The 25,269-nt window shown below is 38.3% G+C and overlaps 1 protein-coding gene across 1 annotated transcript in view; it reads right to left on the bottom strand.

The window, feature by feature from the left end:
- Window positions 1–25,269, bottom strand: part of DSCAM (Down syndrome cell adhesion molecule) — a 393,639-nt gene that overhangs the window by 30,230 nt on the left and 338,140 nt on the right. The window contains exons 21-27 of the mRNA XM_010000447.1: window positions 23,998–24,115; window positions 22,973–23,136; window positions 19,537–19,635; window positions 18,750–18,938; window positions 16,585–16,875; window positions 11,253–11,429; window positions 4,557–4,587 (exon numbers count right to left, since the gene is read on the bottom strand). Of these exons, the coding sequence (XP_009998749.1) occupies window positions 4,557–4,587; window positions 11,253–11,429; window positions 16,585–16,875; window positions 18,750–18,938; window positions 19,537–19,635; window positions 22,973–23,136; window positions 23,998–24,115 (1,069 nt within the window). The remainder of the gene's footprint in view (window positions 1–4,556; window positions 4,588–11,252; window positions 11,430–16,584; window positions 16,876–18,749; window positions 18,939–19,536; window positions 19,636–22,972; window positions 23,137–23,997; window positions 24,116–25,269) is intronic.

Here is a 25,269-nt window from a genome sequence, read left to right on the forward strand (position 1 = left end):
GATGAAGAGGCCTCTTCAGTGAGTGTGGGCCTCTACATAGGAGATTAAAGCCCACATCTCTAGACAATTTGACTTAACTTCCTCCTGTGTCTCCACATAAGAAAGATCTAACTATTGCAGGCTTGCAGGTTCTCCTAGAGTCCCCCTTAGGAGGAATTTCCTTGTCATGTGGTCAATAATTCTGCTCCAAATCCAAGAGTGAGATTTGCAAGGCACAGAGGTACACTTTTCTGATTCTTACCTTCTGGCTTTCCCTGCTCTTGTGGTCCCCAGCATTAACACTACCTATGCATCTCAAACTAACTGCATGTCTTTACCTGGGTGGCTAGGTTGGTACTGTTGCCTTTGAGTACAGACAGGCAGCTAGAATGCATTCCAACAGCCTACAACTAGTGCCTCATGTAATCATCATGGAAGCAAAGGATCAGGAGAGCTACCCAAGGCCTGCCAGACTTTTCTTCATTTATAATAAGTGCAGCACAGTAGTCACAGTGTCTTGCTAAGCACATAAATTGTAAAAGACAATTTAGGACCCTAAAATGAAGATACAATTTATATTGATGTTCTCAAGGTTTCTGCAAAGTCTCTACATGGATTAGATGCCAATTTCCTATTGGTTTCCACATAAGATGTTGAAATGTTAAAGAGAATCAGAGACTAATGTATTTTCTGCATGTCAAATATGTTTGAATACATGCTCTTAAAAAGTTGCACTACTTTGTCCTTGTCTAAGATCACATACCAAACCTGTGACAAAGTAGGAAACTGAATTTCTGAGTTCCGATTTCAACTAATAATCACTAATCCAGTGTTTATAAGATACATACAATCAGATAAAAATAGAATCTGTGCAGATACATATATAATCTGTACAATACATATGGAGTCTAATAAACACATCACTGTACCCCTCCTTTGCTCACCAGGGACACAGGAGACAAAGGGATCAAATCAGACATGTTCTCAGAAAATGCAGATCTCAGAATGGCAGTGAGAGCTAGAAGCTCTTCTGCAGTCCAAACACTCTATGTTCCTGCTCTATATTCAAACCAGGACACACTGTAAAGCACTCAGCCTCACAGAAAGTATTGTCTGGACCACAGGGAGCAGGAGGGCAGTTCCCCAGGTTTGCAGTTACACCCCTCATCTGCCAAGAGAGAACGCTGTATCCCATTCTTGGCTCCAGGGATAGCTTTATGCAAAATACGTGGAAGATGGAATTGAAATCCAGGGCTCTCTGTATTCAGGAAAACTCCTTTTGATGCTCAGAAGTTATGCCTTGTTTTGTGTGATCTCTCTCCTCCTTACTTGTCTAATTAATTCTCCTGTATGTAGCAGCACAGTGACATAGGGTGTCCAAAGACAGAATGGGCAATTGGCAGTAGCAAGAGGGTTGCTGCTGATGAGCATGCTATCTCTTTCTGGATCAAGGAATTTTCACTTATTTTTCTGCAGACCACTCTAGCTCAACTTTCAGGTTATAAAAAAAATAAACCTTGGCAGCAAGGCAAGAATTTTAGGATTGCAATTGTGTTTGATGCCCAAGGATTTTCTAACCTGGGAAAATTCAGGCATCAAAGTATTTTAATAGTCTGATGGATGAACTGTCCAATTCTTTAAAGGGAGGAAAACTATCTATCTATATTTTCCTTAACCTACAGATATAAAATTCCCAAACTTAAACATGTGCTTTGGCTATTCTGTACCTGTGAGACCTCATACGTATCTGTGTATAAAACAATTCATTCGCTCTGGTTCAATGAACCTCTGAGATCCAAATTGCTAGAGCCTTTCTGGGGAAGGAGTCAGTATGCATTTGCTGTAGTCTTTTACTCTACCAAAGTGTCTGTTTTTGGCCACTATGAAAGACAGATACTTGGGCATGTGGGCCTTTGGGTCTGATTGAGTATAGCTTTTATGTACAGTCTGTGGATAAATGGGCCTTTTTCCAGAGGAAGTGTTTAAGGTATTTTGAACAAGTGTGCACAGTTAACATAAATAATGTTATTAAATAATCTTCCTGGCTCTTTAATTAAAAAATACTTCCTTGAGTGCCTGAAAATATCTGTATGCACAGGAGAGAGTTAAACCTATCAAGCTAGTTATGTAAAGGGATTAAATATGGTGTTCTGCAAATCCAAAGTAATTCTGGGTCCTTGGCAGAAAATCAGGCGACTTCATGGTTTCATTATGTCTAAGCTTGTTGCAAAACACATGGAAAACTACATCTTGTAAGTAATCAGCCTTACAGAAGAATATTCAGGGTTTCTCCCTTCAAAATCCAAAAGCTCGGTTGATCGCTATCCTGATTCACAGTGAACTGTTTCAAAGAAGTTGGCTGGACTGACACTTTCACCCAAAAGAAACATAAAAAAGCTGTACAGCTGCAGGAATTTTTATGTGCAAGTTTAAGGTATCAGCCACAAGCTGTACAGCTCCCTTTACACTGCTAACTTCTGAGGCTTATTCTGCTCCCCAGACATCTGACTTACACAGCCAAAGCCAGTGACTTTCAAAGCAAAGACTAAAGATCCATTCTTAGTCTGCTATACACACACTCATAAAAATCTCCTCAACGGGCAAGATACACAAAGCTCTCTCTCCTTTCCTCACACCTTTCTACCAAGCAGGGAAACATCTTTTCTGTTCTCTGCCTGATACTTGAACAGCAAGACACAGCCCATGGCATGTCCTCTTTCTTTATATTGTATCATAGCAGATTTTGGTGAAATATAAAAGATATAAAAATATCAGGAGTTTTGTAACATGTGACTATTTCTCTGGAGAGGGCTTATTATCCTTTGATTATTAACGTGCTAAATCTTCAGGAACATCTAGTGATGGTGGGTAGCTCAGGTTTCAGCTGGAGGTATTTCAGAGATTTATCACAAATGACAGAACATTAAGCCTGAAGAAAGTAAGATCCCCAGAACAGCATGGTTTTGTGAGGTCCAGATTATGATGCATCTGCAAATGTAGGCCTGTATCACCTAATTCCTCTAACGTCCTATTTTAATAGTAATTTGCCTTTTTTCACACATTTAGAAGAGAAATACAAAATATTACTATTTAATAAAACAATATTATTTCTTCATAAATGAGATGGGAGAAACTGACTTGATGATCATATTTCAATGCTGGTGAAAGGAAAATGCAAAAAAAGAAACAGTGGCTGCAGAGTTACTTAGAAAAGCAGCTCTGAACTAAAGGCTTGGAAGGGAAGTGACTGCTCTCTGAGTGCATCAGGTAAGGAGGGCAAAAGATATTCTTAAATGTGCAGGTCAGCTTTAGCAGAGGAAAAAAAATGGGTCAACACTGGCCAGTTATGCTGGCAATTTGCTAAAGCTTTCTAAGACTTTGAAATGGCCTTGCAGAGGCAGCAACTAGACTACTGAAGCTAACAAGGGTTAAGGCAGAGGTTTACCAGTTTTGCAGAGGTGTTATGTGTGGTTGTCACCAGGCCTGAATACCTTCATTGAGGACATTCAGCCAGTCTTTGCTGAATGGACTTTCTGCATATGCTGATCTATGTTGTTTTCTATGACATTGAAAAATATCAGAGCGTATCTTCCTGAAGCTGCCTAAACCTGCAATCTGCTGCTAGCAGGGGTTTCTAACTGACAGATAGGAAGGGTATGACCTGGCCTGCATGACCAGTCTTGTTAACATCAGTGGAACTATTCAGGTGGCTTTGCAGACTGATGGAGTAGAGCTGAGCTTACACTAAAACCATCTGTCAGCATGTCTATGGTAAGTATATTCTTAAATAGGAGGTGAAGTTCACCATGGGTGAGGAACTTCAGAGTATGGTTCATTTGGTAAAAATATCCATGACATTCTCAAATTTGTTGGTTAAAAATAAAAAGATTTTCTAGCAAACCAAAACTCATTTGAATTTACAAACAATCCCTTGGTAATCACATTCTCAAATATATGCAGCAGTTTTAAAGTTCAATATTTTCCCCAGACAAAACAATAAACATTGAAGATAAGAAATTTCCATCTTTGAAAGAATTGTGGTGCTGGAATAGTCAGTCTGCTGCAATTCAACAGCTGAATTAGATTTCTGGATGCTGAGCTGATGGAACAGAATTGAAAAATAATAAATGGATTTACCTGGTCTTCTGTACCTTTGGGTATAAGCAGCTAGCAATAGTGAATTACATAAATATAACTGTAAGGTTTAGAGATATTCACATTGAGGCACTTACTAACTTCAGTCAGATGATCTCTGAAGGGCAATTACTTTGGTGCATATTATGAAAATGTTTTTCTGAACAGGAAAAATGTCCAAACAAAACAGACCTAAATAGTTTCAAGAGTTCTCAGTTTTTTACCACTGTATTGCCTCACACATACTGTCCACAGATTGTCTTTTTTCTTCAATTTCTAACCATTTGTATGTCCTAATTCTTACAAACAATTAAATAGTATGATTTGAAACAATATTTAGAAATAGAAGGTTTACTTCTTCACTTGTACCTGTAATGATCTTAAAACATGATGCCATATTTCACAAACATTTTTCAACTTAAAAACATTAAATCTGTTCTTACCTCATAAGCATTTCAGCCAAACTCTTCGCATCTAGAAGAAAACAGAAGAAATGTCATCACAAATGAAAATCTACTTGATAGATATATTAGGAAGTAAGTGATGTGAATCAGTCATGTGTAAAACCACTATTGTTTCTCAGATTAGTGGAAAGAACAAAATCATCTTGAAAAGTCCCTACTTTTGCTGAAACTGCATTTTTGTCCCAGATAGCCCTGTTTAGTTTTTCATCAAAGATGCTTAGAGGAGTACAATTCACCATTGTCATAACTAGAAAAAGATATGGAAACTTATTAAAAGTAGGACCAGCTGAACAAATAATAGGGATCTCTGTTCCTTCATGCCATGGTTAGCAAGTGAACAAGTGAGGAAAGAAGAAAAGGCAAGGCAGAAATTCTGACATCTATCTCTGTGCAGGACCCAAACCCAATCTGGATGTGCAGTTCTCAACCTGTCATTTCCAAATCAGACCTAATTGCAGAGACCTGAGCAAGGGAGGTCTCCAAGGAGTCAACTTGTTTGGTTGCTCTCAAATACGAATGCTTTTCAACTAGCAATAATTCAAAGCTGCTACTGCATCTTCAGAGGACAACCCCTATACAAAACAGGAAGTGACTTGTTCCCACTTTGATCAGCCCTGCAAAATGAGGCACTGCTGAGGGATAAATATTTCTCCTCTGGTTGTCCTTGTTATTATTAGCATAAAATCCTTTGGGAACATAATTATTTTGGTACTCATCAGATCAAAAGACACGGCTGAAGGTTTGGTTCACCCAGTGGTCTTCAGGTAGCATTCTGTAAAACTTTATCAAAATAATACAACAATTCCACAGCATTTTTCAGCAAAAAGAAGTTGCTATGCTTTGTTCTCCTGCAGTCTGCTGCTAAACAAACTCAAAAATATTGACTCCACAGTCCTTAAGAATATCACACAGCAACAAAGCAGCTTTTTGTCCAACCCAAGTGAAGCAAATCTCAGAAAAAACCAATTCTAAGTCTTCAAGCAACTCTCCTATTATGTGAAACTTTAAATTTATTCTTGTATCTGCTGAGTGTGAATCTACCAGCACCTGTCAAGACATTTACTGAACTTGTCTGTTTTCTCCATCTCATCTTTTCTGTTCCTTAACCACCTCTTGGGTCTCCTACACCCACAACACTTTCCTTGTTTGTGATTCTATTAAATGACTTGCCTTTAAAATTCAGAGGATGTGGGCAGAAACAAGTGACCATCTTAATCGCTCACTCTGGCTATGTTTGCATTCATTTTTAAAAGGAATGGACATAATACTCTTTTTATACATAAATAAACCTCAACTAAACCCTTTCCATCCACTTCTGCATTCTGTTTCTCTAAGAGTGTGACAGCTTGCCTGCCCTAAGCTTTATTCCTCTTCTCCTACCAGAGAAGCTGAAATACTGTGCTTCCTTCTGGTCTGTTTGCTCCACTACTTTATTTTTAACCTTCCCCTATCCCTTTTCAGTGCCAAGGATGGCAAATTCCTGGTGGAGGGAAGGACTTTTCATCTAAGATCTTCCATCTGATCCAAACAGTGCTCCATCTAGGCACTCAGACTTCGTTTTTCACTTTGGAATTGCTTTTTGCTGTTAACACTCTTATAAGTAGTACTATCGAGTAGATGACAATGTCTTTATCATCAGTCTAAAGCAAACTACCACTGTTGCTGCTCCTAAATGACATCAATCATAGCTTTGCTACTGACTTCTAATGACCCAGGAAGGGACCTGTTCTTTTGAAACAACAACAAACAAACAAAAAAAACCAACCAAAACCCCAAAAAACAACAACCCCACCCCCCCCCCCCAAACCCGAATAAAACCCAAACAAAAAAAACCTCCAAAACAACGAACAACACCCCCCAAAAAAACCCCAAATAATAAAACAAACAAACCAAAACACAAAAAACCCCAAACAAACAAAAAACCCCAAAACAACAAGAACAACAACAAAATGAAGCTCTGGTTCCTAAATCATGTTTATTTCAGCAAACTTTATGATACTTTTTATTATTCTAGCAGCACTAGGATCATGAAGAGACTATGCACACATTCTCCTTCAGGCACACTTAGTAAGGGTGACTTAATGTGTAAATATCGTTTTCAATCAACTAGCAGCTTTTACGAAGCAACTGCTGCCTCCTTAAGTGAACGCTATGGATAGTTGCACAAATAATTCGCAACTCAAGAAAAGCTGAAGGGACAAAGTTGAGGATTGCTTGGCCCACTGTCGTTCAGTTTATTTTTGAGATTAGTTTACCAGGATTAAATTACAAACAACCTCCCTCCCACATTCTCAGGTGCTGTGTTCCATGCTGTATCTGGAAAAAATGTTGTGTTCTCATCTTTAAATACACGTGGTGCATATTCAAATGCTCATTAACATATAAGCATTCTTGGTCAAAAAAATGCAAAGGAGATTGTGCATCTTCAATCAAAAAGAACATGAGGCATCATGCAAGGTCATGTTACATGTCAAAAGCTGAACAAGGAAATACTGCAGAAAAAAAGTAACTCCATCAGCAGGGTTTAAATATGCTAATTCCTCATGTTACAATGGTCAGCAGCATTACTGTCATTAATGATGGCTGCACTGGGCACTCAGGCTAGTGTAGGACCTGACCAAAACAAACATCTCAAGAAGTCAGGAGATCTTATGTATCTGTTACAGCAAAATCAGAAGCTTAAAAGCAACTTAATATAACAGCATGTCCAAAACAGGAGAAATGTTACTTTCACAAACCAATGAGTACAAACTACAGATTGTAATGTGCATTTCCTCAATTACACTTTTGATCAGCAAATCATGAATACTTAATAAAATGAGTCAATATCCCTGCCAGTGTCCTATCTTCCACCTTTCAGGTGGGGAAAACAGGGCTTGGGGAGGCCCTGCATGACAGAGTCACGGGGGAAATCTCCCACCCCAGCCAAGCATCACCCCATGCCTTAGTGAAAAAGACAAACTGCTCCTCACCGTAGGTTTGACACATGACTGAGCTGTCAGGCACCGGCCCACTGACAGTCCTTTCCTCCCTTTGCTGGGGCAGCTGCCTTTAAAATTCCTAACACAACTGGCTTACCCCCTGGGAAATCAGAGGCTGTGATAGAGTTTTAGATTGGATGCTGCCACTTCTGAACTATCATGCCTCTCTGATGCTTTCTGCTTGCATTAAGGTGAGTGGGATTTAAAAACAAAGGGAAAACTATTATGGAAGCAGTGGGAGCTAGGTTAATATTCAGGCTCATCAGGTTTCTCTGTTATAATATTTGCTGACCTACTGAATGGCTGCATGAACTCCAGCAGCCAATTGGCCTTCTTGTTACCTGACCCGTGGAACTACTAAACTGAGAGAAAATCAGAAGCTTTGTTGAAGACTGTGCTTTCTTTCTAAACTGAGTACTCCTGGAGAAATTAATCATCCTGGGCATGACACAGGAGGAAGACAAAGGTTTTCCAGTGCCTACATGCTAAAACAATGGGGAAAAGGTTTAAAAATTAAGATACTGCTGGTCTTATGCTATTTTTGCCACATGAGAATTGGAACCACAAACCCATCTTCTGTAAGCATGGATATAAATGTTTGCATTCAGAATGTACTGCAAATAAATCCACAATTCTCAGTCCTCTTTGTCAAGCAGGTTTCAAGAAATCACATCTCCTGGAGCCACAAAAGCCAGAATTACATTTGTAACTTTAATAAATTCTTTTAGAAGGACTCACTGTGGAAACACTTATTTCTTATGCAGACTAGAGGAAAGTCAATGGTGGAATCATGATTTAGGAAAAATAAGTCCTATACCTCAGAGAAACCCTGCCAGGTGGCACATATCAAGTGACAATGACAAGATTTCAATTTTAAAAATAATTCTGATGCCAGCTGAACACAACTACAAGAGCAATACATTTTTTGTTAGGAAAACAGAAAAACTTGCACACAGGGGTTTTTTAAGCAACTTACTAAGGAGTTTTCTGAAGAAGTAACTGATTGTCCGTAAGACTTTTAGAACATGATGTAACCCCAAAAAGACAGAAAATGGCTAACACGGGATATGTCTTCCAAAAAAAAGGAAAAAAAAGCTGGATTACTGAAGTCCTATCAACCTGATCTTAGTGATGAGCAAAATTATGAAAAAAAAATAATGAAGCTTATTTAAATGATTTAAAGGAGGTGGAATAATTAAGGCAAGTCAATATAGGTTCGTGGTCAATCAGCCATGTCCAAGTTGATTTTTAAAAACTGAAATTAAAATTCACTGAGTACTGATGAAATTGAAGAAACTCACTGAGATTCTATTAAATAACATGAAAATACTGAACACTTCTTTAGAGAAAAGGTCTTCTACCTGAAAATATTTAAATAAAAAAGCAGCAAGATGCAAACAATTAAAACAGCAGCCACTTTACATGGTTTTCAAGATATTCAAAATACATTTTTAAGAAAAGAAAAACTGCTTAGTATTTCTTTTCATCATGCACCATGGTAGATCACACTTGGTACTTTTATCAGTGGTCTGCAGTTAATCAAATAGTATGTGAGAAAATTTTGAAAATGGCACCAGAATTAGGTAGCTGAAATATAATGCAAATGTCAGGTAATTAAGGCATAACAATCTGAATCATCAAGTAGGTAATGTATCTGTATTAGCATAAGCATTAAGACCACAAGCCACAGCTATACAATGGAGAATGTTACCCTGTTGCACTGTAATCAGAGAACTGTCAGATGATCTCAATGGATGAGATATTAAAAGCAAACTCTTAAAATAATGCTGCACCCAAAAAGGGAGACTGAAAAGGGAAAGAATAAAGGCTCTTACCTCTCTATCTGATGCTGATATGTATGCTGCTGGAATACTATGTTAATTTCCGTCATACACAGATGAGGAAAGCTACCCAAAGATTGTAAAGGGACCAGATAAATGCCTTGACATTAATAAATGATGGGAAAACTACAGAGAAAAATTAAATGAGATTCATCTGTTTAATTTACCAACGAAAACATTAAGAAATTACTTGGATACCATCATGTAAAAGGAATATCCTCAGGCACTGAAAATATTACACAAAAAAAGAATTTCACTCCCTGTTGAGAGATATAACAGGACCAGATGGCTGGGATGTGAAGTTGTAGCTTCACAAATTCAGGTAAAAAGAGAGAGACAACTTTTACAGAAATCGTAGTTGAATACTGACAGCTTCTTTTTATCAAAAGTACAAATGAATTATTTGTCATTGCCTATGTTGGAACGAAGATCAGATATTTTTCTACATTCTTGTATCTGTGAAATAATTCAGAGAAGCCTTATGTCAAAAGCAACACTGGCCAGTCATCATCAGCCTTCCTTAAGGGACTGTAACTCAAGAATCTATGACTAGTTGTAAATTAACCATGAAAAACTAGATGTGCACAGCCATCATTTCCTGGAGCCAAGAGGCTGAAAATATCCTGCTCATTACTGAATGGAATTCCACAGTATTTCTGAGAAGAGAAGATAACATGTTCTTCACCCTTAAAACACCACATTTTTGATGAAAAAAAAAAATATGCAGAGAAACTATTTAAAAGATTTTGAATGTGAAAGTTGTTATACCAGCTAAAGCATCCAGATGCTGTGATTTCTAGAGCTGTGTATGAGCCAAAAGGCTAGTTGTGCTCTTAGATCTATGAATCTGCACGTCTAAGAGCCCTGTATCTCTGTCTTTTGGCAAAAACATCCAAAATATTGTAACAAAAGACAGAGACAAAAAGAGAGATCAGTAAAAGGAAATGGAATACATAGGGCTGACCCTGGTTTGATTATATATCATGATCGCATTTTGGATAAAATACAAATAACTAAACAATTTGGTGTCTTTTGGAAATGATTAGATTTAATTTTTCAGATCATAAATCACTTTGTTATTAATTCTGCGTGTGATTCTAAAGGCTTTTCCACAATACCTTCAGTGTAAGTTCTGCTGTTGTGTGCTACTGCAAAACCTACAGGGCCAAGTGCAGAAGTAGCAGAGTGCAAGGGTCAAAAAACTGGCTGTGGTTCAGCCAAGGGTATTTATTAGAAGACTGATGGAGTTGAAAGGACTCACAGATCTAAAACTCATTCACCTAGCAAAACACTTGAATTTGAATACAGATTAGAGAAAAGTACAGAACAGTGACAAGGAAAGGTCAGTGAACAATGTAAGTGTTGTAATAGTTTGAACACATGACAGGGAAAAAAGATGTGGTAACAAATATGAAACTATCTGGTTGAATTTTCTAGCCTACTAATATGTGACTGCTTTCATTATATAATTCTGGAACTGAAATCTCCCCCCTCTTCAGAATATCTGAATATGATCTTAGGTTATTGAGACCATTCACAAGGGAAACAACCAAGAATAAAAAAATGTAAAAAAAACACAAGCACATTGGTGCTAGAGAATGAGAATTATTTTCCTTTGCCCGATGCAAAATAATAACAATGGATACAAGAGTCATGTTTTAGAAACTTACTACCAAATGAAACAGAAGGAATTTGTGTAGAAAACACATGCTTTGTTACCTCACATCTACCATATACTGCAGGAAAACAACACCAACTGTGGTTTGATCAGTTGATCACATGCAGCCCTACTTTTAATTTCCCGTTCAGGGAGTAGGCACATGTAGAAACAAGTGCCACAGGTCTCATCTTACCTCGCAGCCTCTTCAGTCTCTGCTCTCTCCTCCTCCTCCGCACGATCAGCAGCATCACAAAAAGCAGCAGGACCCCAACCAAGATACAGGAAATGGTCACCAGCATCTTTAGCCCTTCGTTGGTTCCCAGCCCTTCTTCACTTTGCACAACTGACTTAATGAGTGGAGGGATTGTACCTGGAAACAGTGTCAGGATATTAGATGCCTATTAATAAAGACAAAAGATTGAGCTCTCAGGGAATATGGTGTATTACATGTTTCAGATGCATTAAGAAGGATTTGTCATGTCCAGGGTGGACACTTTGTTTGCACGTGTAATGGCCATGCACACCTAACCAGTCACACGGGTAACAGGGTGCTGACTGCAGAGACCCACAGATTATAAGAAACCAAGAAGTGCATTTGTTAACAAAAGAAAACTATGCCCACTATACATACAAATACAAAAAATTATTTGAAGTCATAGTAAATAATTTCAAAGCTGTAAGAGATCTCAGAATTGCTACCTATGTATATTACTTCTTACTGTGGGAAAATAGCACAGCTGCAACATATTCATACTTTTTGCTGGGCTTTTCTTTGTAAGAATCATATTTGACTAAGTTAATTTTGTGCTATATACACCAGATGAATGCTTTGCACAGAAACATTCCTATATCACATCTTAGAGGTGCAGCAGTGATACTAATCTGAAATTCAAAGAGCCAACCTGATGCTAATTTGCTAAAGAGTGTCTGACATTATACTCATCAGTAATACAGAAGAGTAACACTGGATAGAAATAATCAAATTTTGAGAGTAAAATGAGGGAAATGAATCTACAAACTACTGGCATTGGCAGGCAGCTCAGTTTTTTCATTTTGGGACATATTTGCATTTTGAATATACTTGGCTTCTTGGTGATACATAATACTTTTTCTTTACTTCTAAAGACGTGAAAAGAATGCAGTACTTTCTTTGGAAGGCTGTACGGGCACGCAAGGCTTCTCACTCATTTGCTGATTACTATTAAACTGCTGAATGCAACCACAACTGAGGCTATAAAATGCAGATTTCTTTGAAATGGGTAGAAACACAAAAGTATTGTGAACTGTGATGACTTTCGATGAAGGCTATTAAATTTTATCCAGCTACTCAAACATGAAAGTGGCTAAAAGGATAGACGGGTGAGATAGCAAAACAGACACATCTTTTTTTACATTTTAATTGCTTCATTGAGTGATACAGTTATATCTCATTATGTACCATACAGTATTAGGAAAAAAAAAAAATAGAAGTGATATGGTGCAGTATAATGTGAGTGCCATAACCACAGTGAAAATGTAGAATTCAAGTCCTGTTTTCTCAGAAGAGCTATTTCAGTTGCATCTAATGAGAAAAGTAGCTCTCTAAAGGGATGAAGATAAAAAGAAAAGCTACAGCAATCCAGACCTGTATCAGGTACTTTGGCAAATCTATTTTCTTGGAATTACATCTTGAATATTTTTCTACTTCCACTGTAATTCTTCCCCATAATTTCCCTTTTTTTTCCCTTATCTTCCGTTTCTTGGAATAAACACACAGCAGGGTTTTTTTACATCCTGCTTTAACTGAGATGCAGTTTTTGCACTACTCTAAAGGCAGAGAAAAGTATTAGTTGAAGAAATAGGAAGTACTTCAAGCTCCTTCAGGTAATACTAATAACTGCCTCTAAATCCTCCTAAATCCTCCTGAATACTGAAGGGCCAAATTTTGCTCTGAATTAAAGTCACACACATCATTAGCTTAAGACTGTTGGGTTCAAGATTACCTAAAATTATATCGTGCTCCCCTTAATACTTTGATGAAAAACAATTTAAGAGTGGCTTTAATTTCAGTTAAACTTTTAGTGTTTAGGTAAGTGATTATCTTTTTCCATACCTCTCCCAAGTAAGGAGCAAACCTCATAATGCTGTATATGGACAGTACAAGTTTAATTTAAAAAATGTACTGCAAGCTTATCTATCCTTCACATTATCAATTTCTGGACATTCAGCAATTGTATTAGAAATTACCAAATTAAAAAAAACTGCTATCCATTGAGAAAACACAATTTCAACGTTTCTTGTTGGCTAGAACTGGAATTATCAAAGCTTTTCTCAGAACAAAGTCCTAGGCAAACTGGGAGGATTTTTTTTACGAGGTCACTTCACCATCTGCCTTTTGTTAGCCTGCTTTACTGATGTTTCATAAAAGTTGTAATTTGAATGTCTCTGACACCATTTTCCCCTATATAGCAGCCCTTCCAGCATCTCCCATTGCACCTTCTGACTTCAGAGTTAGCAACCCCCTTCCTGTGCCCTAACTGTTCTTCATGGTAGAATCAATCCTTCATGGGCTAGAATGAATTAGCACAGTTTAATGCAGCTACCAAGCTGATATGACCTAATGTCAGTGATACCGAGTAGCTGATTTCTGAGTTGGGAAGCTCCTTTGCAGTGCTACACATTACAGCTGTACATTGCTAAAAATATCTCCTTAAGCATTAAGTGCAAATGTTCAGAAATCAAAGGGCAGGAAGGTCACAAAATCTGTAAGCTGAAAAGGGTTAGCTGAAATATCTATGAAAGGAAAGCAAAAATTTGCACGTAGATCTGCCATTAACCTTTTGACCTAATTCACCATGAAGCGATTTAAGGTAAAAGTTACTTAAGGAGCTCTATAACAGATAACAATCAGCTACTGCAGTCCAAAAAAAAAGACTGAAAGACCACGTAACTCCAGCATTTCTACAAAGTTTACAAAGGCTTTATCTTAAGACTGCTAAAGCCCCTAAGCTTGTTCTTAGGATTTGGTGTCCTAAAACTTTCATACACGTATTATCTAATCTTCAAAGTACTATCCTTGTATCTGTTCTATCCTAAGGACAGCTGTGACCCCTAGAAGCTGGAAGGCACTAATCTCACATCACAAAAGGAATCCATAGTAGAGGCAGGGTCAACATGCAAAAGCAGAGCTGGCTAAAAAATTCTACTGGCATGCTTTCTGCAAATTAAAAATTCACCCTCCATGAAAGCAAACATTTCTGCATGAAGAATTGATAAAAAATGTTGATTTCTAATCAGACACACTCTGAAGTGCCTTAAGCCTATGCAGCTTACCAAGGAACAAATGAAGGGGGGGGCTGGGATGCTGTAGGGACAAATTTTGCTTTAGAAGCACTGAAATAGTTCTACAAAACCCCTTATGTGGGGGTTTGTGAATAGAATTATGCATTTTAATTAACGATAACAATAATAATTAACTTATCATTTTAGTTTTGCCTCAAATACAACAAATGCAAAAATCTTAACAAGTGAAATTTGCTTTTCCAGCCATGTTTTCCTCTCTCACTGTGGAGATAAGTATTTGACATCATGCTGCCTCTCTAAGGCACAATATAGTCCTGGCAAAGCATGCTTGACAAACAAAACCATCAGTGCTGTAAATGAGAAATTTTGTAGCTGACCAGAAGCAGTGGCCCAGTAAATTTAGTGCTACAAATATTTTTATTGCTTCATTTTCTCACTTCTAAATTTGTCACACAGCAACATACAAAATCAAATGTCACGCGGGTCACAGGATGTGAAACTAAGTTAAGTAGCATCACTTAACCAAAAAGCAGTCTGACAACATTTCGAATCAAGTCATTGAAAGCATACTTTTGATTTCACTGCTGTCAGTGAGGAGCTTAAGGCTCTGGACCTGCATTTTTCTTATAATCTCATTGTAAAGTATAGTTTGAGACTGTTTGTTTGTCATGTATGTGTAACAATAATGGTGGATGTCAAAAAATACCACTGAGTCTTGGATGCTACCTGTAGAAAGACACTTGAAAGAAAAGAGAATCTGCTAAGTAAAGTGGGAAGAAGCTAACTCATAATACTTGATAGAGTTCTTACTGGCAGCATCTATACTACTCAGTAAAACAGATCCTAAGTCTACCTGGCAAGCCCTGGCAGCAGTTGTATAACAACTACTTGGATCTTGCTTTCCAAAGCTCTGAGACAAAATCTTTCTTTTATTTTTTTCAGAGTGTCTGAAATACTATGAGGGCTGTGAGGCAGATTACCAAAATGACATTTTCCCAGAAAAACATGAGGGGATGTGCTATTTGCAAAAGGGTGAGCCATGAGGGCATTACTTATTTGCAACTGATGATTGATACCTAGCTCGAAGACTGGGATAGTATTAGAGGATGTGTAAGATGCAGAGGTTTAAACCCTGCCTGATTCATATCCTAAACTTCTGACTGAGAATGGTTCCTGTTGTTTGCTCTTTCCTGCACTATACATGGGTATTGTCCTGGAGAGTGCTGGTTCATGGGGGACAAAACTGTGGCAGGGATGTGTTACCAACATAGTTATGAATGACTACCAATTTTATTGCTATTACTGGACAGTTATCCGATCTTTTTCAAACTTGCTCACTAGTCCTGTTGTTTAATCTAACAGTACAGATGCCACCAAGTGATTGCACAATACAGCACAATATCCCTGGCAACGCAACATTTTACACTGGATGTATCCAGAAAAGCTCTGTCAATTCACACTAGAGCAATGCAAGAGATTGCCATCTGGTGCCATCTGTAGTGCCTTTTTTCCCAGAAACGTGGCCATTTCCCTCTATAGAGTCAGCAGAAGTACACATGCACACATGTGCTACCATCACTTCCAATAGATGTGCCAGGATATGAGCTGGAGTGACTGACAAATTGGTGTGTTTGCCCTTGCTCTCATGTTCTGGCTTTTGCAGGGTGGGCAGTAAACCATAGCAAAAAAGCAGGATGCAACAATCCCTTCATTCCCTGTGCCCCACTGCGGGGCATGGCAGAGCCATCTGTCATGGACATCAGTTTTAGTCTGCCTTGTATGTAATAGGGATAATAGCATTGCCATTGTATTGCCCTTGGAGAATGTTGTCCAGAGGTTCTCCTGGAAGACAAGCCAGTTAGCTGCTCTGTTGTGTCACATAATAGGTTTTGTGCTGTGTTACAAGGACATTGCATGGAATAACAATGAGGCTGGTCACTGCCATCAATGGCTGCATCAATTGCACAGGAGACAAAAATTTCATGGAAGAGATGCATGAAATGCTAGCGAGTGTTTCTGTGACCACTGGAACTAATGACACCAAGTGTCCTATGGTTACGTGTCTCATGGCTGATTGACTGGTGCTGTAGCTTTTCCTCAGTGATGACAAATAAACAATTCCTGTTTTCTGCCTGGCAGCCTATTGCCATGGCTAACAGATTCAAAAAGGGTTTTATGGGGGGAAGAAAGAGAAGCAAAAAAACCCACAAAAGAAACTGAAGTAAATAAAAAGATATACTTACTGCCATCATAATTGAGAGTTGCAAATTTGGCTTGTTTCTCTGCACAGCCAGCACTGTTGCACACTCTCATTTGCAGCTCATACCAGGTTGCCTCCTGGAGGTCATACAGTATGTAGGACTTTGACAGGGATGTCCGCTGAGCGGTCGTCCAGACTGTTGTCCCAAAGGGCCGGTACTCCAGGGTGAAGGAGGTGATGGGGCAGCCGCCGTCATTCCAGCCTATCAGGTTCAGCCTCACTCTCGTGGTGTTGATGCTAGCAAAGAGCTCTTGTTCCTTTGAAAACTGTGGCTCTAGAAGCAATGATACATTTCAAGTGACATGCTCAAGTATTAGAGATACAGGACTCTCAAGACCACAGAAGTTGGATAATAATTCCTAGGACACTCTTAACTTCATCTGAAACTCAAGCTCTAGATATTCAACTTCTTCCCCTTCCCCTCCCCCACTTCTTAATTCTTTTTTCACGCTTTGTACCAGACTCACAAACCTAGATTTTCAAATTCAAATGTGAAAAATATCCATACATCTCTGCATGGTCCTGACTTGCTGGTTTGCATGGACTGGCATGACATATCCTATCAAGTAAATGCCCCTGCTCACTGCTATGTAAAATCAAAGGGTTCAGAACCCCATATAGAAACACTACAGAGGACAAATGCACTGGAAGAATGTCCATTGGTGCTCTAGCCTTCGTCTGGAGTGGAACTGAACATAATTTTGTTTCAGAGCATGGAAGCTTTGATTTAAGGAAAATTATAATTTTTAAGAACTTGCAGGTAATAATAATTTAAAAAAATATTAATATGGTGACATTGCACATGGTACATTTTAAAATAATTTATATGTTGAAAGCTGTATTTCTGAGTTAAGATGTTTACATTCAGAAAGGAGATGACATTTCTAGTTACTTGTCCTGCTTTGTGATCAAATGTGGTTTCTGTTGATACACACATTGAAGGCTTTTTTGACAGTTCTATGTAATACAGGACTGATGACAGTAAAAATGCCACATTAATATTCAAATACTGACAGTAGGTGGACAAGACAGGTCATCAACATATGCTATTTATATTAAATATCACTGCAGAACACTTAAAAGTCTTATTCATATTTAATTAGCAGAAACCAAATATTTTTACTATTGAGAGTTACACCTAATGAGATTAAAATTATCATTTTTTTTTTAAATTCTAAATAATAAAGGATAATTCATCCAATAAAAGCATTTTTGCCATTTTTGTGCCCTGATGAGATATACCAAAATGTACTCTCTTTCCTAAATTCTGCAAGGATCTACAAGAAACTGGTGATTTCTGCTGTGTATCACAGATAACTTCAACTGGCTCTGTTAATAACTTTGAATAGAGATACTCCTGAAGTTCTCACATGAACAAGAGGATGGATCTCAGCATTCCAAATCACACAGTACCTGGTTCAGTCTGTAGTTGTAACACAGGTAGTAGGTCAGGGCATCTGCTTTCTCATGAACCATTTGGATGTTATCTGAAGCATGTGTAAACCTTACATTTCACACAAAGAAAGCTAGAACACTCAACTTCTCTAAACATCCCTTTATTTAAGGTCAGCAGACCATTCTTCCTGGCTACTGATCATCTGAGCACATAGGCAACTGATGTGCAATCTCTCCTGAGCTTCAGCGAATTGTACCAATCACATCTACTGCATGTTAGGTCTTCCCTATGCACTATGTGGTTAAAAGGGTGCTACTTGCATTGCTCCTGGAATACCAGCTTGGAGCAGAAATGACATATTTTCTCTATTTCCTCTACATGTAAATGTACTCCCCACCTTCCTTCAACATCCAGACAAATAAAACTGAACTTTTACAAAAGGAGAGGAAAAATTTTTCTCAGGGCAATAGCAGTAGTTGGAATTGCTATAGCCTATGATAGCAGAGACAATCTCCCAAATATCTACCAACTCATCTTAGAAAAACATTACTAGGGAAAGAAGGAAGGAATATCAGCCTGTATGTTATGTCAAGTCCTGCAGCGACAGCCTCTTCAGCTGCAGCATGGACACAACTGGACATGGTTCCAAAGCCAATAATATTAAAATATCCACGACTGTCTTCTGATCAAACCAAGATCTACAGCAGAATGCAAGAGCTTTAGGTGAGTAAAGGGGAGGGAAATCAACATACCTTTTCCAAGTGTTTTGGCCTCAATGATCTCGCTGATGCGTCCTGGCCCCACTCCATTCTGAGCAGTCAGAGTAAACTTGTACCAGGTGCCACATTTCAGTGTTTCTAAACGGTAGGACCTCTCACTAGGGCTAATGGGAAAACTACCCCACTGCTCACTGTTATCTTCTGAGTACTGCAAAATATAACCTGGAGGAAAGGCACAGATGGCAACAATAAGCCAGACCAAAAAGCCTGTCACAAACCAGGACACAAACACAAATCACAAATTCTGCAGGTAACACGACAAGTCATTTTGAAGACCTAACAAAACTAGAAAAATCCCATGCACAGGAAGACACACAGCTGTCCTTTAACTAAATGACACCAGGCAATACATTTTGCCTAGCCTTAAAACTGCTTAAATACCATTTTTATGATTGCTTCAAAGGGAAAAGAAAGGGGTAGACGTTTCTAAATACCCTTCAATCAGCAACAAAGACCAGATGATGAACCTGGACCCTCAAAAATTAATAGTTAGAGATTACATGTCTGGAAAATCAGAGCGAGTAATTGTCATAACAGCTGAGGGCCTGCTGGAAGAAAGTGATTAGATCTGTAATTAAACCACCACAAAGAGAAACTGCAATTTACTGAAAGCTGTTATCACAATAATAGTGCGCATTAAGCACTGACAGCAACACAGACTGTTTTGTTTCTCTTCTCTGTAGCCATTCATAATTATATATGACTTCTATCAACATACGATAATTTAGTAAAAAGTTGGAATTAATCTGAAATATATTACCTCGGATAGAACTGCCACCATTGTCTCCAGGTATCCAGGAAAGAGTAATAGAGGAAGATGTAGTTTTGGATACAGTGAGTCTTGGCTGGTCTGGTGGAACTAGATGGGAAATAGTTAAAAATAGAAGATAGATTGAAATTATTAGATGTGATCTTAATCTCTTTTAACAGTCATTTATCAAATAACTGTTTTGAGTTGCAACAAATGCAAATTATTTCTGTCAAAGTGTCTGTTTAACTGACATCCTTCGTTAAGACAAGAGCAGACAAGCTCTCATTTTTTATATTTCATTTTCTACACAATTTTGTCTTTCAGTTCTTAACCCTTGCTTTTCTCTGAGCTTTTTGCATCTGTCCTCTCAGATGAAAATGGCATATGAGCTACCCAGCCATTATTTTTCATATCTGTTTTAGGGAGAAGCTGAATTTAGTGGCACAAAATAGATGTCCACTTATAAATGGTGCACCATTTGTACACTTGTTCACTGGCTGTTTCAGCAAAAGGAAAAAATAAAAATAATAATAATAAAAAAGAATTACGAGTTTCTGCCAGTTTAATTGTGAGGGCTAACTAGATAGAGTAGGTAGATCTGTGATTGGAGGCCACACCTCTTCCAGATCACACCTCCTATTTACTGAGGATATTAGTACAAAGAAGATATAACTCTATCAGCAAAGGCTAGACAAACTTGGAAAAGCTCATTTATGCTGCCCCTCATAAACATCATGGCTTGTCTAAACTGTGTGGCATGAGAACTGCATGTTTCCCAGGACTGGCTCCTGAAAGAACACAGGAATAAAACATCTCTCATCCTCTACCCAGTGTCCAGTTTCCTTCAGAGGAAAATCTAGCATGAAGGGGCAGAGAAGGAGCCATGCTACAACCCAACAAGTCACCTGAGGTAGCTAGAACTGGGATTGGGAATATGGACAGGGAACTGGGACTGAAAATGGGACAGTTTAGGCTGAGCCTAAGTAACCCCACATTGCACCAGTGTAGAGTGACTGGGTTTCCAGAGCTCAATGCTCAGGGACAGAAAGCAGCAAAGCAGCCAGCTTTCCTTTCACCTTGACAAATCCATCATGAGGCAATATGATCATATGTTAATTATAGTCTGGGGCGTTCATCTTTGACTTCTGCCTGATTCACGTAGCTAGTCCTGCTGTACAGGTGAGGGAACCAGAACCATGGCACAAAACCAGTAAGGTCATGGAGCATTTGCTAAAACAGAGAATAATGGCAGGTGAAACTTCAAAGAGCTAGTTGAATATTTATTAGTGCCCTGAAGGGTAAATATTTACTAACATTTCACCCAAGTGTTGGTAAATCTGCATTTCTAAGTTCAGAAAATGAAAGGGAAAGGAAGGGAAGTTCCTGTTTGAAATCCTTTGCACTGCTCTAAACATGCACAGCAGCACTGTGTCTGGCTCATTTTACAGATTGTTTTCTGAGCAAGTGTTACTGGAGATCTCCAAGCTCCTCAGAAACAGACAAAATTGAGCTTTGCTGCCTCAAGACCAAGGAGTGAGGCATGGACAGTGTCTGCCATGGGAAGAGATCTGAGAAGCATGAGCAAAGCTGGGATGGAGAGTCAGGGAGGAGAGACAAGGCAGTCACACCTCCTCCAGTCATTGCCACTGCAAGCATGGGGGTGGGTGGTAGTGTCTGTGACCACTGCTGGCAGGACCTGCCATTTTCCTGCTGTAGTTGTTGCTCAACAGACTCCAGCCTTCAAGTAAGGCAGGACAGAGAACATACATGTTCTGTTGTGCCCAGCAGTTTGCTGCCAGAGGACATTTCCTGCTCTGCCTGGGTTTAAGGGGTAGCTCTAGCCTCAGAATGAAACTCCAGGAAAAAGTTCCCCACTGGGCCTCATGCTCATTGTGTCATCACAAATGCAAAATAATGAGTGCTGACACAAAGTGGAGGCTGCTGGTTTATAGCTACAGACTAGTTCAAAGTAAAGTTGATTTTAGTGCCCTCACAGTGCCAAACAGTGCTGAAGAAAACAGGAAAGGCAGTTTATAGTCTAAAGGGAAAATTCCCTACATAGGATGGACTTGCTCCATTTTTCTGACTGATGTCGCCAAATCCATGGAGAGAGACTGCACAGACAACACTGTGCAAGATTTATTGTAAAACCTTTCATCACATTTTCACCCTACCTGCAAAAGATGGTGGTCCCACATATTAAATTCTAGTTTTTCTCTATTATTTGGTTTTAGTTACTGCAGCTCAATAACAGCAAGGGCATGCAATTATAAAGTACCCGGTGACACACAACTATGAGGTTTCCATTTTATGATGGTGTTTTCTCTTCCTGCTTACTGCTGTAGTTGTGCTTCAAACATTGCAGAAGAGCATCTTTAGGCTCTGTTGGATTGTTGGTAAGTTAATGTACACTATGGAATTTCTTTCAAGGTTTAGTGGACTGGTTTATATAGAGTTGCATTGTGGTTGAGACAATTTCTTTCTGTGTTTTCTAATGTCCCTGCTTATTGTAGGGGGGTTAGACTAGATGATCTTTAGAGGTCCCTTCCAACTCAAGACATTCTATGATTCTATGTTTGCACTAGAAATTTAGGTTGCATATTGTTGGACAGGAGAGTGACTGGCCACAGCATAGCCCATATTTCTAATGCTGTTATTTGCTTCCCTGTGGTACAACAATTTGCAGTCAATTGAAGTGTTCTTAAGATGTTCTTTAGTATAAGTAAGCAAGGAAATCTCCTGGGGAGTGAATTTTTGGTATGTGAATAGGTATGCTCTTTTCCACATTACTGTTAATACGCATTTCTACAGCCTCAACTTTTACACATAACAGCATCATAATGGATACATTGTGTACATTTCAGCATGCATATCAAAAGTAGCTGGAAGTACATGCTAGTTAAAGTTGTACTGATGTTTCACTTTAAATGCTTCCTCATGTTCACCATCAGTAAAATTCTGCTCTTGTGTAATGAAGTTTTTGTCCAAAGTCTCAGTACAGAGGTAAATTAAATTTCTGTTGATTGCTTTTCAGAAGCTAAAGTAAAGGCCTTCAGCTCTTTTTGAATTTTGCAATATTTAAATGATACATGTAACATTTCTAAGAAGAAGGCATAAATCAATATTTTCTGTATGAAGAACTAGAATATAACTGAACACAGACACTGAGTTGTCTACGCTACAAAAATTTACATAGAGACTTAAATGCAAGTGTGTGAATGGCTCCACCAAGAGCAAAACATTTGCTGTATCCTAAAATGTTGATGGCTGAGCCAGAATGACCTGCATAATATTTTATGAATTAATTATTTTAAATTACATTTGCATTCATACACATTAATACTTCTATTTTAGGTACAGCTATAAACAGACATAGCTATGCATTACCAGCACATAGCAGTTAATAACTGTGAGAACAATTATGAGATAGATCCAACAGTCTTACCTTGTACCTGCAAATTCAAAATTATTTCATCTGATCCCCAGTTATTACTGGCCACACAACTGTAGTATCCAGAGTCCTCTGCTTTCACAGTACGGATGACAAAGCTGCCGTTGCTAAAGATGCTTCTTCGCCCATCAATCATCACTAGACTGGGTGTCCCGTTACTACCTCACAGGAAACAAAGTGCATACATTAAAGAAGTTACAATCAAAATTACTCAGAATTGGATTTTTATTTGAAGAAACTAAGAATGGAAAAAAAAAAAGAAAAAAGAAAAAAAGGGGCAGGAGGGGGAGTGTCCTCTTTAGTATAGGCGGCAAAGAAATATTTTACGTTGGGAAACAACCTGTCATTTACTTAAAGAACACACATAACCTGGCCCAAATCTGAGTGAAAATGGAAATTCCTTCTTTATTTTTCTGCTGTTTTATAAAAGTGACAAAGTAAGAGTAAAAGGCAGTTCCTGGCTACAAAGTCCATCCTTATAAAATAATAGCTATGTGTGTCAATGCACAAGGCGGTTTCATAGCGCTGCAGTATCACTGCTTACATACTGCTTGGAACACAGTTATTGGTCATGTGTGTTTCCAAGTGACTTTGTCAAACTGTGAAACTAAAGATCTTAACAGAATAATGGAAAAGAAGACGTGCAAGACATGTACACTGCACTCCATGGCACAAGTCAATGCATCAGACATTCTGCTTTTTCAGACCAAAACTATTCAGTGTGCTTGAAGTTGAAACAAAAAAGACTTCCAGGTTTTAGTGTTTACTGTTGAGTAAACACTACATTTTGAGTGTTTACTTTTATCCTTCTCCATAACATTTCCTTCCTTTTGATACCTTCTAATCACTGCAGCCAAACAGTTTTAGTTCAAGGAATTTCTGAATACATGTGAATACATGCAACCTCTGCAAAAGGTCCTTCTCTTTCCTAACACAGTCCTCAGGAACATCCACATCCCAGCCCTCAAGATTTTAAGGAAATGGTCTTTATCTGAGCTATACATTTAGTTGCTGGTTACCTATCCTTCATCCATTTGACTGTCGGAGCTGGGTCTCCCACAGCTTTGCAAGGGAGGACAATGTCTTTCATCCAGGGAGTTGTCACTGTGCCACTGAAAGTCAAAATTCTGGCAGGAGCTGAGCAAGAGAAAGCAAGAAAGTCTGAAATGAGGTATTCATTCCTACCACCCTTGGAAGGAAAACACAAACATTAAATGAGGAAAACCAAACAAATCTGTTTCAAGTGCTGCTTTTTGGAAACTGATTCCGTTTAACTCATAAGATCAGCTGTTTATTCAAAAACAAATATTATGGTTTGAGTATCTGGAAGATGAGTAAAGCAAACAGATATAAGGCAGAGGACTGGAAGAGTCCTTGTGGAAAAACAGAGCAAAAACAAGTTAGTGATAATAGTTACTGATTTTTACATATTTTATAGCAGAAATTATGGATGAAAACTATGTCCAAAGGATGCTTTTCTCCAAAATTCTATCAGGAAGGGTCCACAGTAGACAGGTATTTTACAAAAGCTAAATTATGGGCACATCACTGTTACAACAGCTGAGGTATTAAGCAAAATAAGCCTTCATATACATATACATTAGTACATTGCAGGGACTATCTGAAGCCAAAAAATATGAACAAATTCTTCAGTCACCTTAATTTCTGTCTGCTCTCTTGTCATCTAAATATGTCAACAAAAATATCACTCTTGTAGTTTCAGTTTATAACATACAGGAGCACTAGGGATGTGCTAGAGCTTCGTCATACATTATTATTAGAGAATGACCCTTGATAGAAATAGACTTCTTGTTGGCCTGTAAGCATACAGTTTAAAGGCACATACTGAGTACAGATACAAAAAATACTGTATTATAACCCTAATCTACTTCAGTCATGTATACGGATCAGAATTTATACTTAATAATCCATTTTGCACCAATTAGAAAACCATGAAAATTAGCCCCAGCATCAAATATAACTGAGACAGTTCATGTAGAATAAATAAAATCATGCATAACAGAACAGCATTTTAAGAGTTAAAGGAAATCACTTCAGTGTTCTACAGTTGAATTTGAGATATTTATTAAAAGATTTCATAGATTATATGATCAATTTGGACTGTAATGCGTATGTTATCTTCAAGCATTTTTGAAGACTGAGCTTATCAGTAGATTTTTGTCAAAATTTTATCAGAAAACACAAGAAGTTGCTGTTTAAAGATTTAGGGTAACAAAGTGAAGGTTGGGTAATGGGACAACATCACTTTCCTAAACATATGTATTGCAGGA

The sequence above is a fragment of the Chaetura pelagica genome, unplaced genomic scaffold (assembly GCF_000747805.2).
Source record: "Chaetura pelagica isolate M959 unplaced genomic scaffold, ChaPel_1.0 scaffold244, whole genome shotgun sequence".
Classification (NCBI taxonomy): Eukaryota; Metazoa; Chordata; class Aves; order Apodiformes; family Apodidae; genus Chaetura; species Chaetura pelagica.